Source organism: Dama dama, chromosome 18 (assembly GCF_033118175.1).
Source record: "Dama dama isolate Ldn47 chromosome 18, ASM3311817v1, whole genome shotgun sequence".
Lineage (NCBI taxonomy): Eukaryota > Metazoa > Chordata > Mammalia > Artiodactyla > Cervidae > Dama > Dama dama.
Genome location: NC_083698.1, coordinates 36,396,189 through 36,419,792, shown reverse-complemented (window position 1 = coordinate 36,419,792; position 23,604 = coordinate 36,396,189). Strand labels below are relative to the sequence as shown.

General features: G+C 35.5%; 1 protein-coding gene across 5 annotated transcripts in view; it reads right to left on the bottom strand.

The window, feature by feature from the left end:
- Positions 1 to 23,604, bottom strand: part of CACNA2D1 (calcium voltage-gated channel auxiliary subunit alpha2delta 1) — a 513,972-nt gene that overhangs the window by 234,372 nt on the left and 255,996 nt on the right. For all 5 annotated transcript variants that reach the window (XM_061165139.1, XM_061165136.1, XM_061165138.1 and 2 more), the window contains exon 4: positions 3,312 to 3,371. In XM_061165139.1, coding sequence (XP_061021122.1) covers positions 3,312 to 3,371 — 60 coding nt within the window. The remainder of the gene's footprint in view (positions 1 to 3,311; positions 3,372 to 23,604) is intronic.

Below are 23,604 nucleotides of genomic sequence, written 5' to 3'. Positions count from 1 at the left end.
GTACCTTTTAGTAAATTATTTCTGCCTTCTAAATCATCCTAGTGTTAAATTATTAAAGGGTGGCACTAGAGAAGTATTGCCCTGATGCAAATAGTTAAATCTCTTAAAAGATAAAAGGCTTATAAAGTTTAAAAAAGGATCTTCTGGAGTATGGAAGCATTTAACTTCAAATTAAACATTTTTAAATGTTTGGTTAAGAAATTGATAAAATTTGCAGTTGTTTTGTCTGTGTTCACAAAATAAAGGGAGACTTAATGTTGATTTCTAACTTCCAACCACACATGAAAGTGAACTTGATTTTTTTCACAGTCTTGAAGGATTTGTTTAACCCTACTGTATGTAAATGAATTGTAGCATCATCTATTTTACCAGAGAAGAAAACAAACAAAAAGAAAGGAAAGGATCTCTTATGTTTGCAATATTCACTTATTTGAATCCAAAGGCAATCTTTATTTAGGTTCTATTCTTCAAATATAAGATCACTATTGCCTCAACAATCCCTCACCTGTGCTATTTCAAAGCGAAGGGCTACTGGAAAGACTTCATGGAAAATATCAATTCTCAATATGCAAATTGTGACAGATATGTGTACTGTGAACACCATTTATAGTTCATCAAGAAGGGTACTCAGGAAATGAGTTGACAGGGCTCTAAAATGTCCTAATTTGTTTTCCCTTTAATGGTCTCTTTTAATGTCAATCAATGTTCGTAGATCCTGAATAAATTGTGAAGTAACTTAGGGGGAAATTTAGAACTGAATTTGTTCAAAATTCTCCCACACAGTGATGACTATTTGCTAAGAACTCCTAACATTTACTGGGCAAATCATTTATTTTCTATTTAACTACAGAAGATCTAGCAATGGCATCACTGTCATTGTGGGACTGACTTGTTCTCTTGCATGACTTTTCCTAGCCATGCTCCCGTATGGATAGGCACTGAGAGAGTAGATTTTAAAAAGCTATATTTCAAGGTAAATTTTTACACATTTGGTATCTGAAAAGTATAAATATTGCTTAAAATTGTTCATGTATCATAATCTGATTGTCTTCTTTTTTTTTCCTTCTCAGCTATACATAAATGGTAAAGTGCAATACAATAGATGAAGTAAATAAAAGAGTAATGGCTAGCACACATTTAAGAGTTTTCACCACCAGCCCAGGGGGGATGCATGAGACAAGTGCTCGGGCCTGGTGCACTGGGAAGACCCAGAGGAATCAGGTGGAGAGGGAGGTGAGAGGGGGGATCGGGATGGGGAATACGTGTAAATCTATGGCTGATTCATATCAATGTATGACAAAACCCACTGAAATGTTGTGAAGTAATTAGCCTCCAACTAATAAAAAAAAAAAAAAGAAAGAAAAAAAACTAAAAAAAAAAAAAGAGTTTTCATGTCATCTATTAAGAGTTTTCATGTTATCTACAATGGTCACCCATTATTTCTATAAGGAAAAATAAATCATTGCCATAATGTTAACTTAGTGTTAATGAGTCAACATATCTGGGAAAGGAAACTTTATATACTACATTCCTACTTGTAAAGTTATTTTTATACAGCATTTCTTCCTAGAAAATTTGAAAAGACACACCACTAATAAATGACTGAAATATTACCAAATTCCTTTAATGCAAGAGAAGCTTTTGAGAAGACCAGTCTAATCTATATACTGTGCAATCGGATTTGAATGAACTTACAATTTTTAGATTCTCAGAATTACTCATGATTAAAACTAAAACAGCACCAACTTACTATATCAAGACTAGGCAGACTACAAGGTCTAACTTTACAACTATTATGCTTTTACTATGCCACTTCTAAGAGAGGAGGAAAAATAAATTGCATTAATTATCAGTTCATCAGAAGAATATGTGGCTATTTTTGGTTTATACACCAAACAAATGCAAGTTTACTTTCCTTTTATGTAACAGCAACAAACTGCATTGTAAAATCTTCGCTGGATGAGTTTAAAATTTCTCCTCTATATTGAAAAAGATTGTGTTTTAACTTAGTCACTGATCTTTTTCCTTATATATATTTAATGGATGCCAAATTGACCTATGCACCTATAACAAACAATCGTGGATGAAGCCGGTATCTACATGATACCAATAAATCAAGCAATAAGATCAATTCAAATGAAAGAATTGAACTGACAGTAATCAGAGTCTCAACTGAATAGACTAGGAGTTTGCTTAAGAAATATAAATTAGTATAAAAGAGAGTAAAAGTAAATAATATGAGAGTTAATAAACATGAAAGACTATTTAACTATTACCCTATAAGCAAATGAAGTACCATTTACTACATTTTCCTTTGATATACAATATAATCACAGAAACACAAAGTAAAAGTGCTAATTTCTAACCCTTAAACCTCAATTCCTAAACACTAAACAAGTTTAGCGCTGTATTGAAGCACAACTTTCATACCTTGAAATTTGAGATTTTTGTTTTTCAAAACATTCAAAGACAATTGAACCGTATATTCAAGCTGTCATTCTTCCTTTAATCATATTAGAGTAAGATACTTTAAATGTGGGGAGGACACAGTTAACATTCCCCAAATGAGTTGTCTGGAATTGTTCTTTAATCAGAAACTAAAGAGATATTCACTATAAATGAAACAACTCAAATATGTAACAGAAGTCTTTTAACTATTAAGGTCAAATTCTTCAAGGACATAAGATAAGACATAGCTAGAGATGGGAGGAAGGGAGGGAAGAAGGGAGAGAAGGAAGAAAGGAAAGAGGGAAGGAGGAAGGGTGGGAGGGAGGGAGGCAAAAAAGGAAGGGAATTCATCACAAGAATTTCTGAGATTTGTATAATTCACCCCAATGACTCTTGAAGCACAAAACTAGTTTATCAAAAAAACTCATACAAAAGTTAGTATCATCTGATGTTTGTAAAAGCAAGCCAGAGCAGATAAATGATAATGTCTCACTAATGTGGAACAAATTAAAGAAACCTTAATACATTTATTCTAACTTCAATTGTATTGCCCACCAAAGTGATTACATTATACATGTCACTTCTTAGAAAATGCCACTTGTTTTTCAAATACTACATTTTCATAATCCATACAAAGATTATTCAAATACTACAGTTTAATGTTATTTTTTCTGTTATTAATTTTATAAATACCTTGGAGTATCGGAGAATATTTGAAGGTACTTTTTTAAATGAAGTATACAGAACTGTTTTTTCGTCCCAAAGTTCATCACTAAAAATATATTTTAAATGCAACCATTTAGTTATCCAAACACAAGACATGAATGTACATATTAATTCAAGTAGTTAAAAAGGGTGCTTACTGCAAAATCCTCTCTCCACTGGTGGGCTGCTTGAACTTTCTCTGCTTCCAAAGCTAGACGCTGCAAAGGAAACGAGATTCTTAGAATTCAAATGACCACATGATTATATAATTGTTATATAATGCTTGGGTTTTCAAATCGATTATTAAGACATAAAAGAGACGTTCCTTATTTGTGATTCATAAATTGTAAATTATTTAATAACCTAATTTACTAAAGTTGATATGTATGTATTTACTCTTCAGTAATGTAAACAGCATAGTACTCTTGAATACCTTTAAGTTCACTACCTCTGCCTCTGCAGTAGTGTGGCACTATCAATCAATGCTATCTGTCAATGCCTAACAATTATTTAAGAGAAAAGTTTTGATCACTAGAGTATACTAATCTTGGTAAAATATTGCTTTTAATGAATATCTTTATAGCATATATTGGAAAGAAATGACATCAGGAAATCAATAAATATGGGCTAAATTTTGTACACGTACCTTCTTAATAGCATTTTTGGCTTTTTTTTTTTTTAAGCAAAAAAGATAAAATTGCAATAATTTTCTCATTGCTAAAATACATTCTTGAGAGTTTATTCAGATACCTGTGAGGAGCAAACTATCAATCCACACACTCGAAAATGGCTTCATTTCCCCTTCATTCTTGTACTCCAGAGTCATTAGAGAATTCTAGCATGACTTATTTACCTTTAGCACTTTTAAAAGGTTATTTCATTAGGTTTAGTTGGAGATGAAATACCTATTGTCAGTCTGCTAATGATTTTTTGCAGATAATTTTTTTTCCTTCTCTAATAGTTTTTATATTTTCTCTTTGTATTTCCCACTGATGCTATCATGTTCTCCATTGGGTCAAGTTTTCACAAAAGACAGTAACACTTAGTGATTAAGAACAGATTAATAAAAATAAATGGAAAAAAAAAAGGAACAGATTCAACCAACTAGACGGCTTGGTTTTAAATACTAACCCTGCTGCACACTAGCTGTGCAAACTTGGGAAAAGTTAAGTTTCTCCTCCTATCTTCTAATGGGAATAGTGTCAAAATCTGCCTCACTAATTGCTGAAAGTATAAAATACTATACTATATAAACTGCTTAGTGGTTTTTTTTTACCAACTGAGCTATCAGGAAAACCCACTGAATCACTTTAAAGGAAAAATTCCCCAGTGTGCTTAAATGACAATGGTTCCAGTTTATCAACTACTAGGCAGCCACGTAACTCAAGAGAATCTAATGAATGTTAGAAATTGTACCAGAGAGAGTAACCCAAAAAAGGTTCTTTTTACCTAACAAAGCCAAAATCCTAAACAGAGCAAAATCATGGGAAAAGTGCATTCATTTCAGTCACACTGCATCACATTTAGAAACTCACATACAGTATAAAAATGTTGCTTAAAAAAAATGAATAAAATGGTAAAAGAAATGGAATTGAAAGCACTTTCTTTGTAAGAAAACTTTATTTGGAAAGATAGAAAAAAGAAATCACAGAATAAAGGGGGAAAATGCATATACTTTAGAAAATTCAGAATGTATGTCTTCCCCCATTTTTAACAATCCATATAAGAACTAAATTACTCACACAAATGGGGCCAATAATAAACTTAAGTATTTTGTGAATTTAAACAAAATACTGGATAGAATATAAATAAGTTATATACCCATGCTGATTCATATCAATGTATGACAAAACCCACTGAAATGTTGTGAAGTGACTGGCCTCCAACTAATAAAAAAAAAAAAAAAAAGACATGCATTCACACCTTAAAAAAATAATAATAAATAAATAAATAAGTTATATAATTTTTAGGTTAAGAAATATTAGAACTGTAATATTTCTTGAAGAGGGATATTAAGATTTCTCCTTGCAAGACACACAGAAGGAGGCTGCCAATCCAACAAAACACATTGGGGGACTTTCACCCACAGGGCAATACATGGTTTTCAAGGCACCGGGTCTCACTCAATCATGCTGGTCTGTACTCTGATCTAATTCAGAATCACATGGTTCATAATGTGAACTTAATCCACGTTTAATAAGCCACAGTGATAGTAATCATCAGCTAATTATTTCTAGAAAAAAACTAAACAGGGATGAACAACGGTCACAAACTATAAGACGATTCTCTTAGAAGGCGGAGAGTCCAAATAATCTTTCTTATACATATATATATATGAGGATTTTATATATATAATATATATATACACTAATTTTATGAAGTAAATGCCATTTATGCAAGATTATGAAATAGCTTTAGAAGCCTAAAGACCTGTATTTTTCTAGAAGCAAAAAAGTATTTTAAAATGTTAGTTGGGAGCTGAAAATTTGCTGAATTTTATATCCCCAGCTTGGAAATCAAGAGATACATATTATGAAAATGTACTACTATTATCTTCTTTTTTCAAAAAGAAATTAATAAAATAATTTTTTTACCTAGCATTTTTCATGAGAAAGCAAAATACAGAACTTTAGCTACTTAGCCTGTCTTGGGAATTGAAACAAATAGTTGCTGATGGTGCCCTTTCTCATGGCAAAAAACCAGCTAGTCATGACTCAGAGAAAACAGACATGTCTTCTGGACACTGCAAGTCCCTAATGAGCTTTCATTCTGGTAAAGTGACATTTTATATTTTAGAGCCAATGATCTACCATTAAATGCCAGGGGAAAATTGTGTTAAGACTGGTAAAATTCCTACCTAAAAAAATGTGAATGTTTGCTCAGTAGGAAATCCCTGTTTTCATAGTTGGCTACATATATAGACCCTGTAACAATAACTTGTTCAATCAAAGATCAAGTTGCCAATATCCGCTGGATTATCAAAAAAGCAAGAGAGTTCCAGAAATACATCTACTTCTACTTTATTGACTATGCCAAGGCTTTTGACTGTGTGGATCATAGTAAACAGTGGAATATTCTGCAAGAGATGGGAATACAAGACCACCTGACCTGCCTCCTGAGAAATCTGTACTCAGATCAAGAAGCTACAGTTAGAACCGGACATTGAACAACAGACTGGGAAAGGAGTACTTCAAAGCTGTATATTGTCACCCTGCTTATTTAACGTATATGCAGAGTACATCATGAGAAATGCTAGAATTAAACTGGAATCAAGATTGCCGGGAGAAATATCAATAACCTCAGATAGGCAGATTACACCACCCTTATGGCAGAAAGTGAAGAAGAACTAAAGAACCTCTTGATCAAACTGAAAGAAGAGAGTGAAAACATTGGCTTAAAACTCAACATTCAGAGAGCTAAGATCATGGCATCTGATGGTCCCATCACTTCATGGCAAGAAGATGGAAAAACAATGGAAACATGACAGACTTTATTTTTCTGGGCTCCAAAGTCACTGCAGATGGTGATTGAAGCCATGAAATTAAAAGCCACTTGCTCCTTGGAAGGCAAGTTATAACCAATTTAGACAGCATATTAAAAAGCAGAGACATTATTTGCCAACAAAGGTCCATCTACTCAAGGCTATGGTTTTTAAAGTAGTCATGTATGCATGTGAGAGTTGGATTATAAAGAAAGTTGAAAGCAGAATAATTGATGCTTTTGAACTGTGGCATTGGAGAAGACTCTTGAGAGTCCCTTGGATGGCAAGGAGATCCAACCAGTCCATCCTAAAGGAAATCAGTCCTGAATATTCATTGGAAGCTGAAGCTGAAACTCCAATACTTTGGCCACCTAAATGCGAAGAACTGACTCAATGGAAAAGACCCTGATGCTGGGAATTAATGAAGTCAGGAGGAGAAGGGGATGACAGATGATGAGATGATTGGATGGCATCACTGACTCAATGGACATGAGTTTGAGTAAGCTCCGGGAATTGGTGATGGACAACTCCTGGCATACTGCACTCCATTGGGTCGCAAAGTCAGACGTGACTGAGCGACTGAACTGAACTGAACAGTAATTTACTTCAGAAAAAGAAAATGTGTCTCTTCTCATTTAATTTACAATACAGTTTAGTACAGTATCAAACACTAAAACCAGATGAAGCACCAGATAGAAGCAAAAAACCGAGATCAGCATAATTACCTACAAGAAAACAACTGAAGATTCTGTCATATTGAGATAAGCCAGAAAATTTCATTAAATAGCTTTATTATAAGTAAAATAGCACATAGGGATTTAAAAGTCCTTTGAGTATGGAATGATAAGTATATATACAATGTCATTAAATTAGTAATAATATATACATCCCTACCTACCTATTGGTTTGAGCATGTAAAATAAAAAATCATTTTAAAGATACATTTTAAGAACAAGTTTAATAAAATGGACTTGAACCTAAGCCTTCCAACTCCAAAGTTTACTCTTCTTCCACAAGACTAATCTTTAGTTCCCACTAAACCTATCAAGTGTTAATATCACTTGGCATTCATAGAATATATGAAGACATAGTAGCAAAATTAAAAAAATAAAACACACACACACAGGCAGAAAACTATTTAAGGTCAAGGAAAAACCCCCATTGCTTTTTAGAATTTGCTAAAGACTACAAGAAGAACAGCACAAAATGTCATATGTCAGTTTGGATACTATCTTTTACTTTGGTCTTGCCCTCAAATCCAGAGAGAATGTTGCTAATCAGGGGAAAAGCTTTTGATATGCAGTGATCTGCAAGGAAAAAAAGAAAAGAAAGAAACAGATAATGGGAGAGGTTTTATCAGATCAGAGAAATATCAGCTCCCTTGAAGGTCTATTCATTCTCAACCTTCACCTTTTTGTCATATCTTTATCTTTTCCACTAGCATTGCATTCTATCAAGTGATGTGCAAGTTTAATAAAAGCAGTATAATTATACAGTGTAAGAAGAAATAATTCTATCATTCTCCTTAAAAATATCTAAAGATATTTTTTTTGGGAATATTTTCCAAACCTGTAAAAACTTTACTTCCTAGACTAAATGCTAATTGCATATGAAAGATAAAGTTCTCTGAAACATTTAATTACAAAGAATTTTCCTTTGTTAGCTTTGAAAGGAAATCTTCAGGGATCATACGTTATTTCTGTTAGAATCCAATAATGTTGATACTCAATGTTAATAATATCAAGAACTGAAATAGCATTCAAAGAAATAACTAATTCAAAACTATTTCTTTGGTTAGTGTATCTCAAGATTTTTCTTTCTAATAAGGAAATATTAGTTCTTTACAATAGACACTTCGATAAAAAATGCAAGTGTAATATAATCAATGTTCAAATGGTCAACAACCTATAAGAATAAACAAATTGTTGTATTATGCCTCTGTTGACAAGTTTTCCCTATTTTCATCAAATGTTCTTAAGATACCTAAAGAATCAGGATAATCATTCGAATTATCTAAAAACATCTACTGAAAACAGCAAACAAGTAGAACAGGCATCTGTGTTCTGAAGAAAAGTGTGAAGAAAGTGTTCAGGTGCCACTGACCACTCTGGAGAGAGACAGTGCTGGTTGCTTAGTCGTGTCTGACTCTCTGCGACCCCGTGGACTGCAGTCCACCAAGTTCCTCTACCCATGGAATTCTCCAGGCAATAATACTGGAGAGTGGCTACTGGGTAGCCATTTCCTTCTCCAGGGGACCTTCCTGACCCAGGGATCACACCTGGGTCTCCTGCATTACAGGCCGATTCTTTACCAGGGAAGCCCTAGTGTTAAAATAAGTTAAATAATTAAACAATTAAAACATTGTTAAAATAAGCATGCACTTTGAATCAAGCAGATCCAGTTTCCAATGCTGGTGCTGCTATTGACTAACTATGGAATCACAGGAAATGGACTTAACATTTTTTCAGCATTTCACAACAGTATCTACTTTATATTGATATTTCAGTATCTACCATATTATAAACTCAATAAAGTTTTACCTCCATTTGAATCTTACAAACACAACTACATAGGACAGAGTATGTTAGCACTGTAATCACTGATAACCACTTCAATGTGTACATATGTGAGTGAAATGAATGAAAACATCTTAATGGCCCCTAAGTTTTCACTGTATTTTGATCTGTAAAAAAGCTCTTATCTGTGGAACTAGAGGGTGTACCAAAAGCAAACACAATTTAGAGAATATAGCAGTTTAACACAGTAGTCAGTAAACTGAGTTCTTCAGTTTTATTTTATCTTATAATAAATGAAACTAGAAACAAAGGCAGATCAGTATATGAACTCTATTTTTTCTTTCTAGTGTAAGATTTAAGGGAGTATATGTAAAACATATAAATAAAAGTTGCTGAAATCAAGCCAATCATTATTTATTCTTTTATCTGTGGCCCAGTGAAAATTAAATCTTTTGGAACATGGCTTCTGGATCTTGTTGTATAGATTTCAGCCAGAATCTAACATATTCAGGAAATGCTTTTGAAATTAACTACAAAGCTTCAAGTCTAATATTCCAAGATGCAAATAGCTCCAAATAAATTGGCAGACTCCTGGAATATATAAGCCAGGGTAAAGGAGATGTCATCTGGTAAGAATAGCAAAACTCCTTTTAGCAATAGTGAAAGTAAATAATACACAACTGGCAATTATCACTCTTTTTTTTAAATTTTTTTTGGCTCTGCAGCACAAACACTAAAATAAAAAGCTGTTGAACAGAAAGTAATTTCTATATCAGCTCTTTGGTACCTGAAAGAGCTGATACACACCTGATACATACCTATTTGATACACTTTGATACCTAAAAAGAATCACCAGATGAACCTGTTCAAATCACCTAGACCACATACAGACCCACTCAACTCCACAACCATCTCAAGATTCTGATTCTGGTATCAGTCCCAGAAATCTACATTGTTTCACAGAGAACACCTTTTCCACAGACTAAACCTTGAAAAGGCTCCTCGAGAACAGCGGTCCCCAACCTCCTTGGCGCCAGGGACCAGTTTCGCGAAGGACAATTTTTCACAAACTGTGAGAGTGTGTGTGCGGCAGAGGGGGAGGGAGTTCAGGATGATTCAATCACATTACATTTATTGTGCAGCTTATTTCTATTATTATTACATTACCTCCACCTTAAGTCATCTTAAATCAACAGGCATTAGATCCTGGAGGTTGGGAACCCCTGCTGTAGAGGGTAATATTTTAGCTATTCTAGACATATGAATGTAATCACTTTGAAAAACACTGTTTGAAACAGTAGCACAAGCTGATAGTCAAACAAAAATTACCCACTAGTTCCCTAGCCTTACACTATCCTGATTCCCATCACATACTTAACACTCCATATCTCTGTTGTCTCTCCCTCCTTTCCCCTAATTCCCTTTTTCCTTCTCCTCTCTCTCTCAAACTTTCAATAAACCACTAACTACAAGTTCATTAGGCACAGGACACATTTCTTTCATGTCTGTACACACCCAACATTTCATGCCATGTGTAGCAGAGAACAGATACTCAACTACTGTGTGTGGAAATGTATAAATAATCACTTTTAAGTACTGTCAAGATTTTATCTCACTTGTATCAAGATCCATAACTAGGTTCACTACATTATTATCATTCATTATCATGATACTTCAGGAGGTCACAAAACTCATTCCCACAAGACAAGCATATTCCTAGATCAATACATCACTATCAAATTCTTAAAACTTGCTGGACCAATTCATCACCATATGATTCTTAAAATTTAGTTGAATTTGTCTATGAATGTGATCCAAACTAATCCATGTAATTCTAATTCCACTCCGAGATTCTAAAACCAATTTATAATCAGTTGCCTTATTCTTCAAATGTTGAATACAAATGCCGATTCAGAATCCCCAGACATATATCCCTAATGGCCACCGGGTACATTTTGGCTGCCTGAAACACAGCTACTCCATTTTGATTTTTAAACGATCTTAAATATGTCATCACTGTTCCCTATGAATTAATTCTATATCCAATCACCATTTGGGAGACAATTGTCTCATGTTTATGCACATCCTGTGAACAGAGGTGGGGTTCTGCTCTAAAATATCTTTAGATTCTGCTCTAAAATATCTTCTCAGGAATGTCTGTATAGCAAACGGCATTGGAAGACAGAGTGTCTCCCTGCAAGGCAATAACAGATTTATCTGTTCCTCAGGTAAATAAAAATAATCCTATGGGGCAAAACTTGGGCAGACTCCCTTTAAAAGTGGGGCATTTCCCAAGCTCATGGCTCCCCAGCTGTGATACAAGCTCACAGAATAGGCACAATCTACCTGGGCGCCTCAGAAATGGCCTGCCCTGGACTTGACCGTAAGGAGTTAGCTGCGGGACGGCCCATGCTGGGAGTTACCACGTCCATTGTGTCTGACTCAAGGAGTCTCCTGAACCTATGAAGCGGTGGTTGGCTAGCTTGCTAGCGTGCATGAAGAGTAAAATCTCAGACCCTTCTCACTTCTCAACACACCACATCTGATTGAGTCTGCCTCTATAAAAACGCTCACTTGGCCATCTTCCTGTCTTCAAACTTTAACCATCATATAACTGATGTCATCTTTATTTTCTCTTCGGTTATTTCCTGAGCATGCATTTTGCACCCCTTTCAAAGTATTGCTAGATAAGTCGGGGCAGAGTCACCTGGTAAGAGGTTAGATACCCATATTGTTAGATCCCATTTCAGCCCTGTTGAATCAGAAGCTCTATAAATCTGTATTTTACCAAGACCTCCCTGTGATTCTTTTTTTTTTTAATTAATTAATTTATTTAAATTGGAGGCTAATTACTTTACAATATTGTACTGTAGTAGCTTTCACCATGCAGCGACACGAATCAGCCACGGGTATACACAGGGGGGAATGATTTGAAATAATAGCATACATTGACATGAATCAGCCATGGGTGTACATGTGTGCACCGTCCTGAACCCCACTCCCACCTCCCTCCCCAGCCCATCTCTCAGGGTCATCCCACTTTATGGGCCCTGAGCGCCCCATCTTATGTATCGAACCTGGACTGGCGATCTATTTTACATATGATAATATACGTATTTCAATGCTATTCTTTCAAATCGTTCCACCCTTGCCTTCTCCCACAGAGTCCAAAATTCTGTTCTTTATTTCTGTGTCTCTTTTGCTGTCTCACATATAGGATCATCGTTAATATCTTTCTAAATTCCATATATATGTGTTAATATACCATATATCAGTGTTTTTCTTTCTGACATATTTCACTCTGTATAACAGGTTCCAGTTTCATCCAGCTCATTAGAATGATTCAAATACATTCTCTTTAATAGCTGAGTAATAGTCCACTATGTCTACGTACCATAGCTTTCTTATTCATTCAACTGCAGATGGACATCTAGGTTGCTTCCATGTCCTAGCTATTGTAAACAGTGCTTCGATTGGGGTACATGTGTCTCTTTCAATTCTGGTTTCCTCAGTGTGTATGCCCAGAAGTGGGATTGCTGGGTCATATGGCAGTTCTATTTCCAGTTTTTTAAGAAATCTCCACACTGTTCTCCATAGTGGCTGTACTAGTTTGCATTCCCACCAACAGTGTAAGAGGGTTCCCTTTTCTCTGCACCCTCTCCAGCATTTATTGTTTGTAGACTTTTTGATTGCAGCCATTCTGACCGGTGTGAGATGGTACCTCATTGTGGTTTTGATTTGCATTTCTCTAATAATGAGTGATGTTGAGCATCTTTTCATGTGTTTGTTAGCCATCTGTATGTCTTCTTTGGAAAAATCTCTGTTTAGTCCACTTGGTCATGATGTATGATCTTTCTAATATGTTGGTGGATTTTGTTTGCTAGAATTATGTTGAGGATTTTTGCATCTATGTTCATCACTAATATTGGCCTGTAGTTTTCTTTTCTTGTAGCAACTTTGTCCAGTTTTGGTATTATGGTGATGGTGGCTTCATAGAATGAGTTTGGAAGTTTACCTTCCTCTTCAATTTTCTGGAAGAGTTTGAGTAGGATAAGTGTTAGCTCTTCCTTGAAATTTTTGGTAGAATTCACCTGTAAAAGCCTCTGCTACAGGGCTTTTGTTTGTTGGAGGATTTTTGACTACTGTTTCAATTTCCATGCTTGTGATGGGTCTGTTAAGATTTTCTGTTTCTTCTTGGTTCAGTTTTGGAAGGTTATACTTCTCTAAGAATTCGTCCATTTCTTCCAAGTTGTCCATTTTATTGGCATATAGGTCCTGATAGTAGTCTCTTATGATCCTTTGTATTTCTGTGCTATGTGTTGTGATTTTTCCATTTTCATTTCTAATTTTGTTGATTTGATTCTTCCTTTCTTTCTTGATGAGCCTGGCTAATGGTTTGTCTATTTTATTTATTTTTTCAAAGAACCAGCTTTTAGATTTGTTGATTTTTGCTATAGTCTCCGTTGTTTTTCTTTCATTTATTTCTGCCCTAGTTTTCATGATTTCTTTCCTTCTACTAACCATTCTACTAATCATTTCTTCTTTCTCTAGTTGCTTTAGGTGTAAAGCAAGGTTATTTGATTTTTCTCTTGTTTCTTGAGGTAAGCTTGTATTGCTATGACCTTCCCCTTAGCACTATTTTACTGAATCCCATAGGTTTTGGGTTGTCGTGTATTCATTTTCACTTGTTTCTATGCATATTTTGATTTCTTTTTTGATTTCTTCTGTGATTTGTTGGTTATTCAGAAGTGTGTCATTTAGCCTACATATGTTTGTATTTTTAATAGTTTTTTTCCTATAATTGACATCTAATCTTACTGCATTGTGATCAGAAAAGATGCTTGAAATGATTTCAATTTTATTTAATTTACCAAAGCTATATTTATGGCCCAGGATGTGATCTATCCTAGAGAAGGTTCTGTGTGCACTTGAGAAAAAGGTTAAATTCATTGTTTTGGGGTGAAATGTCCTATAGATATCCATTAGGTTTAACTGGCCCATTGTATCATTTAAAGTTTGTGTTTCCTTGCTAATTTTCGTTTGGTTGATCTATCCATAGGTGTGAGTCAGGTATTAAAGTCTCCCACTATTACTGTGTTACTGTTAATGTCCCCTTTCATACTTGTTAACATTTGCCTAACATATTGCAGTGCTCCTATGTTGGGTGCATATATATTTATAATTGTTATATCTTCTTCTTGGATTGATCCTTTGATCACTATGTGCTGTCCTTCTTTGTCTCTTTTCATGGCCTTTATTTCCAAAGTCTATTTTATCGGATATGAGTTTTGCTACTCCTGCTTTCTTTTGTTCTCCATTTGCATGAAATATCTTTCTCCAGCCCTTCACTTTCAGTCTGTGTGTGTCCCTTGTTTTGAGGTGGGTCTCTTAGACAGCATATATAGGGTCTTGCTTTTATATCCATTCAGCCAGTCTTTGTCTTTTGGTTGGGGCATTCAACCCATTTACATTTAAATTAATTATTGATAAGTATGATCTGGTTGCCACTTACTTTGTTGTTTTGGGTTCAAGTTTATAAACCTTTTCTGTATTTCCTGTCTAGAGGAGATCCTTTAGCATTTGTTGAAGAGCTGGTTTGGTGGTGCTGAATTCTCTGAGCTTTTGCTTGTGTGTACAGCTTTTGATTTCTCCTTCATATTTGAATGAGGTCCTTGCTGGGTACAGTAATCTGGGTTGTAGGTTTTTCTCTTCAATCATGTTAAGTATGTCCTGCCATTCCCTTCTGACCTGAAGAGTCTCTACTGAAAGATCAGTTGTTATCCTTATGGGAATCCCCTTGTGTCTTATTTGTTGCTTTTAATTTGCTCTTTGTGTTTGACCTTCATAATTTGATTAATATGTGTGTTGGGGTGTTTCACCTTGGGTTTATTCTGTTTGGGACTCTCTGGGTTAATTGGACTTGGGTGGCTATTTCCTTCCCCATCTTAGGTAAGTTTGCAACTATTACTTCCTCAAGTATTTTCTCATACCCTTCCTTTCTTTTTGTCTTCTTCTGGGACTCCTATGATTCGAATGTTGGGGCGTTTAACATTGTCCCAGTGGTCTCTGACGTTGTCCTCATTTCTTTTAATTCTTTTTTCTTTTTTCCTCTTTGCTTCATTTATTTCAACCATTCTATCTTCAACCTCACTTATCCTATCTTCTGCCTCAGTTATTCTACTGTTGGTTCCCTCCAAAGTGCTTTTGATCTCAGTTATTGCGGTAATCTTTATTGATTGACTCTTTTTTATTTCTTCTAGGTCCTTGTTAAACATTTCTTGCATCTTCTCAATCCTTGTCTCTAATCTATTTATCTGTAACTCCATTTTGCTTTCAAGATTTCGGATCATCTTTACTACCATTATTCTGTATTGTTTTTCAGGTAAACTCCTTATCTCCTCCTCTTTTGTTTGGTTTGGTGGGAATTTATCCTGCTGCTTTACCTGCTGGGTATTTCTCTGCCGTTTCATCTTATTTAGATTGCTGTGTTTGGGGTGGCCTTTCTGCAGGCTGGAAGCTTGTGGTTCCTCTTTATTGTGGAGGTTGCTCCCTATGGGTATTGTTGGACTAGTGTCTTGCCAAGGTTTCCTGCTTAGGGAAGCTTGTGTCAGTGTTCTGGTGGGTGGAGCTGGATCTCTTCTCTCTGGAGTGCAATGAAGTGTCCAGTAGTGAGTTTTGGGGTGTCTATGGGTTTGGTGTGACTTTGGGCAGCCTGTATTTTAATGCTCAGGGCTGCATTCCTGTGTTGTTGGAGAATTAGCATGGTATGTATTGCTCTGGGACTTGCTGGCTCTTGGGTGGAGCTTGGTTAGTATAGGTTTGGAGGCTTTTGGATGAGCTCTTGTCAATTAATGTTCCCTGGAGTCAGGAGTTTTCTGGTGTTCTCAAGTTTTGGATTTAAGCCTATATTATAAAAAATATATATATGAAATTTGCTTCAAAAACAGGGTGTCTCTCTTTGCAAGGTAATAGTAGGTTATAAAAATGAAAATTAAAGGAGTAATAAAGAACATAAAAATAAAAAAAAATAATAGTAAAAATATATCTAGGAGTTTTTCTGGAGCTGTGGAGGGTAGTGTGGGGTCAGTTCAGTTTCAGATAGCTCCTTGTCCCAGCTTATACTTCTTGTCAAGGTCTGTATGACCCTTCCAATGCTTAGTCAATGTTAACTACAGGGTTTTAATCTGTTGCACCTGTCACTTTCAGAGTGGTTCCCTCTTCATTTATTTTGGCTTCTTCTGTTTGAAAGTCTCTTCAGTGTCTATTGTCCGCCCTGACACAAGGGGAAGGTGGTCACTAATTTAGGCTCACTTGTCCAGCTGTATTGTGGGGAGGGAGGGAAGTTGCAAACAAATATCACTGGCATTTGTGGGGAGTGCTTGCAGTGTATGGACCACACGGGGTTTGTCCCAGCTCACAGTGGCCTGTGCTTTTCCTCTCTAGGTTGCTCTGTAGAGGTGCTGTCCAAAGCAGGCCCTGTATTTCGTGCATTTCCCAGGTCTAAACTGCTCAGGTCCAGGTTCCCGGGTACTCCACAAAGGCACAGAATTGGTTGGGCGTGCGTTTTGTGCCCTTCCCAGGTCCGAACAGGTCAGGTACCCAGGTGCTTGGCAAGCGCACTGTCCCAGGTGGGCCATGGGTCTTAATCACCTGCCTGGTCCTGGCAGCTTGATTTCCTGGGTGCACCGCAAAAGGGCTCTCTCAGGCGTGCCGTGTGTCTCCTCTGGGGAGCTGATCTCTGGCTGCAACCCTCCTGGCAGATGTCAACCATCCAGGATCCCAGGAAGACTTGGTTAGCAACTGGGAGCCTGCTCACAGTTTGGTGGAGGGTGCTGTCTCTTTGCCCCAGATTGCCCCTTGCCTTCCAGCTCTGACTGTTGCCCACTTGCCTCTCTGCCTCCGGCGGTGGGAAGGGCTTGTCCACACCCGGCTAGCTCTCTTTTGGTATTTGCTCAATCCTTTGTTCTGTGAGCGAGCCAGGCTATGCCTTAGTTTAGAGCTTTCTGTGGCAAAGTTTTCTCTCTTTTTTTTCCCCCTCTCTGGCTATCCCACAGTTTGGGTTGCTATCTCATGTTAGCTCCCTCAGATTGTCCTCAGGAAATTCAGGTCCAGTCCTCACCTTAAGCATGCAACCCACGCCTCCCTGTCCAGCCCCTGCTCACTGGCTGGGGCAGATGCAAGTGTCTGGGCTACTTCTTCACTAGAAGTTGTGGTTAGGCATGTATTCTGTGGGGTTTTTTGTTTGTTTGTTTTCCCCTCCCAGTTATGTTGCCGTCTGAGAGCCCAAAAACTCCCCACAGACCCACTGTGAGAGGGTTTCCTGCTGTTTGGAAACTTCTCCCCCTTCACGACTCCCTCCCCGGGACAGGTCTCCATCCCTAACTCTTTTGTCTCTCTTTTTGTCTTTTATATTTTGTCCTACCTCCTTTCGAAGAGAATGGGCTGCCTTTCTGGGTGCCTGGTGTCCTCCACCAGCATTCAGAAGTTGTTCTGTGGAAGGTGCTCAGCATTCAAATGATCTTTTGATGAATTTGTGAGGGAGAAAGTGGTTTCCCTATACAATTCCTCCACCATCTTTGGACCCTCCCTGTTATTCTTACGTGAACTAAAGTTTGAGAAGCACTGTTCTAAAACAAAAGGTCATAGCACTGTTCTACTGAAGTTTCTATTAACAGTGAGCTCTTATAGCTGTAAGAAATAAAACTTAGAATAAACTATTTGTTCTAAAGTCTTCTTTAAAAATAACAAACCTTGCAAATCAGATATACTAGAGAATACATGAGGCAAAAATCCCTGATTTGATTAACCCCAATCACAAGATACCAATTCAGAAGTCTACTTATAATTTAGAGCCTTACTTTTACTGACTAATACAGTTTATGAACTTTGTATCTGAGATCATTAACTTTAATTTCAAAGCATTAAAATACTGAAAACAATACTTGCCAGTTTGAAAAACATGCAAAATAACTGCATAATGTTACAGAACAGAGTGTTAAATGTGTATCAGAAACTGGAGAAGTATCTTTGAATCTTCAATAAAAATATACTAAAATATGATGAATTGAAATTAATAAAATTGAACTTTATAAATGTCTAAAATTATCTTACTATTTTTCTTTGAATATATTATCAAAACACACTGCCTTATAGTCTCACAGTTCTTTCTTTCTTCCCTTACTTCCTGCATCCTTCCCTTCCCATTTCCCTTCTTTCTTGTATACAGGACACTCAATGGGCTAAACTTTCTGAGCTCTTTTAAGCCCACCACTCACAATTTGCAGGTACTTTTATAGGCTGCAGGGCTTCATTTTGGTTTTTATATGTTGGTTGGCAAATATAGCATAAACCACAGAAGCGTAGGCAAGTGAGAATGTGGGAAAAGGCTGTACTTCTAAAAAGGGATCAAATTTTGTAGGAAGCAGGTAATATAAAAGAACTGGTGAAGTATATAACCACTTTAAAAAGAAGGAAAAAGATGTGGAAAGACTGCTTTTCACTGTCTGATGCTTTGCATGAGGCTCTGCCTTCCTACAAGTCTAGGAATGCACCAAAGTTCACTTGAGTTTTACTAGTCTATGAAAATAACAAAAACACTATTTAATTGAACATGATGCAAATTGACATAATTTTTTAAAAGATGTAGTATAGTAGGTAAGAAGTACCTTTGAAATTATTGACACTTTATTTTGACCTTTTTTGTTTGTTTGTTTTTAAGGAAAAAAAGGTAAAGCTAAAGGCTTCAACTCTCTTCAAAGACCATAACTAGAAGCAGGAATACAAATAAACACACTTGGTCAAAGAATATATGTTTATAATGTATCTTTAGTTTTATATATGCATACCTATAAGTTTACATATTTAGCAATAAACTGATACTAAGTGGGGGGGGGGGGGGGGCGGTGGGAGGGAGAGACTATCAAGAAGTGAAAGCTGCTTAGTCATGTGTCTGACTCCTTGCAGCCCCATGGACTATACAGTCCTTGGAACTCTCCACGCCAGAACACTGGAGTGGGTAGCTGTTCTTTTCTCCAGGGGATCTTCCCAACCCAAGGATCAAACCCAGGTGTCCTGCATTGCAGGTGGATTCTTTACCAGCTGAGCCACAAGGGAAGCCCAAGAATACTGCAGTGGGTAGCCTATCCCTTCTCCAGGAGATCTTCCCAACCCAGGAATCAATCCAGGGTCTTCTGTATTGCAGTCGGATTCTTTACCAGTTGAGCCAGTAGGAAGCCTATCAAGAAGGGTGGACTGAAAAATCTACCAAATTTTTTGTGATATCCTATACTGAAAACTTAAAAGGTTTATCCTATTAGTAAAGGATCATTTCTTTTCAGATATAACGTCTTTCAGCAATTACAACCAATAAAGTGTTTATAACTGTATTTCCCCTGTCATAATTAGTTTTAAAACAGCCTGAATTATTAACCCTCTAAATCAACTCACAGACAGACAGAAATTCATTACCTGCCATTGCTCTAAGCTGCTCTTTGAACAAATAACTAGAGAGGGCAGCACAAAAATTTAAAGTAACAGTAAATGCAGTAGCTTCATAATATTATATAGTAACCAAAGATATTACAGAAAGTATTCAGCTATTCTGCACTTAATTTTGAGGTTAGTTTAAAAACCACCACAATACTGTAAAGTAATTAGCCTCTAATTAAAATAAATAAATTAAAAATAAAGTTAAATTAAAAAAATAAAAATAAAAAATAAAATATGCCAAATGGTCAAAAACATTAAAAAAATTTTTTTCTGCAGGACTTGTTTAAGAATAATTCAGGAGACCATAAAAAAAGTATTGACACTGAAAATATGGGCCAAGTTATTTAATTTCTCTGCACTTCTGTTTCTTCATCTATAAAACAGATAATAGTACCCTTTTGCAGAATTGTTTAGGCATTAGATGAGATTTTTGCTAAACAAACATAGTAGTGAAAGATATCCTTGTCAACAAAAGCTTTCAGAAATTAAGAACAGGAACAAGGAGCTTTTTCATTTTATTGAAGTATAATCAAACAGTTATATATCACAATAGTCTAAATAAACTGCAGTGCACCCAAGATCCTGTCAGATTACAGCTGCTTCAGCACCCTCTATCCGTTACAATAATGATTTGCCAACTTCAGCTCTCCTTCTCCAACCACTCTCCCTTTGATTCTTCTTCTGTCAAAGGAGATTTGCTTCCTTTACTGCAGGCTACTCTCTAAGTGCTTGTAAACTATTTATCATTCCTGCTATGTTATCTTATTTTTTTTCACTTTGAAATAATCTACCTCTGAGTTTAATTGACTCACAGGCTGCCAATTTGGTGGGTGGGTTGTTGGCTCAGAAGAGAAAAAAAAAATCTGATCGTAGACAGCAGGAAAATTTTGTGTTTTGAGAATATTGCTACGGAAATACTCCTTTTATTTTCTGCTTTTGCTAATACATTAGGGGTGAATGTATCACATTGTGTGGTAGATAAAACTGCATGTTGTGTGCTCCTCCCCCATGTGTATAATTTTTCCTCTAAGGATTTGGAAAATCACTAAGATGTGTAAATCAGTCAATCATGTTGGCAAAATACCCAATTTACTAGTCTTTATTTTTTACCATATCAGAATCATCCACTACTAATCTGGAAAAAAAAAAAAAAAGCCATTCCTCAACCTGGAAGAGAGGGGGACATGGGGGAGAATGGATATATGTATACATATGGCTGAACCCCTTTGCTGTTCGCCTGCAACTATCACAACATTGCTTTAACTGGCTATACCCCAGTAAAAAATAAAAGATTATAATAAGAATAAAAAAAAATTAAAGTGCCATCCCTGTTCCTCCCTTTTCTATAAAATATTTTTAAATAGCTGTAAAAAATTCAGATGTGATTTTTCTTTAGAATTTAAATTATTTTTAAGTTATGAATTAAAAATTTACAGTAAATAAATGAAATGATGGGAACCATAAATTTTATCACAGATACATTTCAAAGATAAGCAATTTAAAATGAATTTATTATTTATTATTAGCTAAACCTGCCTTACCTTGAAAAAAAAAATTCTGTTAGAGAATATGAAATCGAGTAGTGTAGTGTCCAACTACAGGAAATTGCATTTTTGGACTCTTTATTAAATGATAAAAAATTTTATAACTTTAAAAGTAACAATCTTAGAAGCCAAAATAATACTGCTATTCACATGCACAGAATTATCTCCACGGTAATATAGTACTGCTCTTGCTCTATGCATGGAAAAATCAGCTTATCAATTAGTTTTTCTTTATCCTGAATGTGAGCCAATGTTTAATTGCTTTATATCCATAATTGTATTAACTTTGAATAAATTGTTTTAAATAAAAAATGTGTTCTATGACACAAAGGAGATTAATTACTAAAAGACAATAGCGATCCTTTGCTATCAATCAAACAGGCAGAAAAGCATGGCCGTCTAATGAGGATTCAGCTTCATTAACTTTCCTCAAATCTCATTTGTAATATAAAAGACCACCATATATTCAATTCCCAGAAAGGTAAATTTAATCAACCCAATAGTGTGTGGATTTGTTTACACCACTATTACTCATTATCTAACTGCAATCTCCTGCTCTCTTCAAATTGTAATATCATCTTATTAAATATTCTCTTCTAGTACCCTGGACTATTTTCAATTGAATAAGGGAATCCTCCAATATCCTAAATCCATCACCATGTCCTCTTGGCATTATGATAAAAAATCAAGCCATAAAATCTTATGTTATTAAAGATTGGAAAGGATTTTAGAGGCTATTCCTCTCACAAAGGAGTGACAAAACAAATTAGATAAAGACCCTTCTATCTGGGCACTGAATAAGGTAACCAACCCAAAAGGATTTTTGTTAGAAAGGAAGGTATGCTATCAAATGATACCACAAAATTACAAAATCTGTTCCACTATATTTACAGGTAAATGATTCACAGTTAGTAAGAATACTGCCAATGAGTGCAACAGTAAACATATGCTTAAAAAGAAGATCAAGGTTTTATGTACAACTCAAATAAATCTAGTATCTATAGAGATTTGCTTTTCTTTCTTCATCCTGATCTCCATATGACCCTCTTCATATATAATTACTAAAGATTTGTAAACAAATATCAGAGAGCTAAGGAGTCAAAAAGTTACCTTTTAAGTTAATTCACCTTAACTACTACTAAGAAATATATACTTACACTTTTACTGACTGTATATTTCATACATTTTAATACATATTTTTGTATCTAGTCAATGTAAGGATATCCTAGCAGGCATATTTATTTAAATATCTTTATAATCTATTTCCAGCCCTGGAAATAATTTTTCAAAAGCTATTAATTTAGAAGACTTTTGCAGTATTAGTTTCCTGATAAAAGCTTTGAGAGCTTCCCAAAGCAATCTGAATTTATTGAGCTGCTTTTCAGCAAAAAAGGTGTTTAATTAGGTTGTCTCACACTTTTCTAAATCTGAAAACTAATCACCACCTTCAAACTCAAAGAACATAGGCAAGCTGCTTTGAATATTATCCTGTACAAAACTTTTGGTTTTTCTTTCCACTCATTTCCACCTTCTATCCAGGAAAATTTTGACTTTAAAAGTATTCCTTATCTTTTAAAATCAAAGAAAAAAATGTAAAACATCAAAGTATGAATAAACCCAACTAATTTCCTTTTCTCTTGTTAACGGAGCATATATATGTGTGTGTGTGTGTGAATGTGTGCCTGCATAATAATCTTCAAGCATAAATGGGCATTTGAAAGCAGCTAATCAAAAGACAAGGACAAAGAAAAGTAAAGAAAATGGAAAAGATGAATCACAGTATTAATGAATATATTTCAAAGGAGAGGCTGCAATAAACAACTTTAGTCAGATATGATTTTCTCTCAATTTGGACTCAGATCATCTTAGAAATCCACAGAAAAATTATCACTACTTACTGAGAGTTTAAGCCCCACAACTCTCAAAAACAATCTCACCACATACTACAAGGAACTTCTTAAAGTCATATTTTCAGAAATCCATGTAGGTAAAAAAGCGTGTCTTCTTTACCCAAATCCACTTTGTTCTGTGAGATATATGTATATATCTTTAAGCACCAAGATACAGTTCTTGCCCTCAAGAATTTCACAATTTAATGTAGAGAAAGAGAAAAGGAAAAAAAAAAAAGTTTAATGGGATGATTAATGGAGTATCCTAAACTCACTTAATCAACACTGGGATTCCAAAGAAAAAATGAGAATGTGACTTTTAAGCACTTAGTGCTGAGTGCCAGGAATGGTGCTAGATAATCGCACAATAACCCCATCAATGGTATTATTATCACCATGTTCAAAGTGTAAAAACCTTTTCCCAGCAGGCCTGAGGTCTGTTATGTTACAGGAAATAGAAATATATATATATTAAATATAGTTTCATTTACTATCAAATACAATCTTTATAAATGGAGACTATTTTTTTTAAG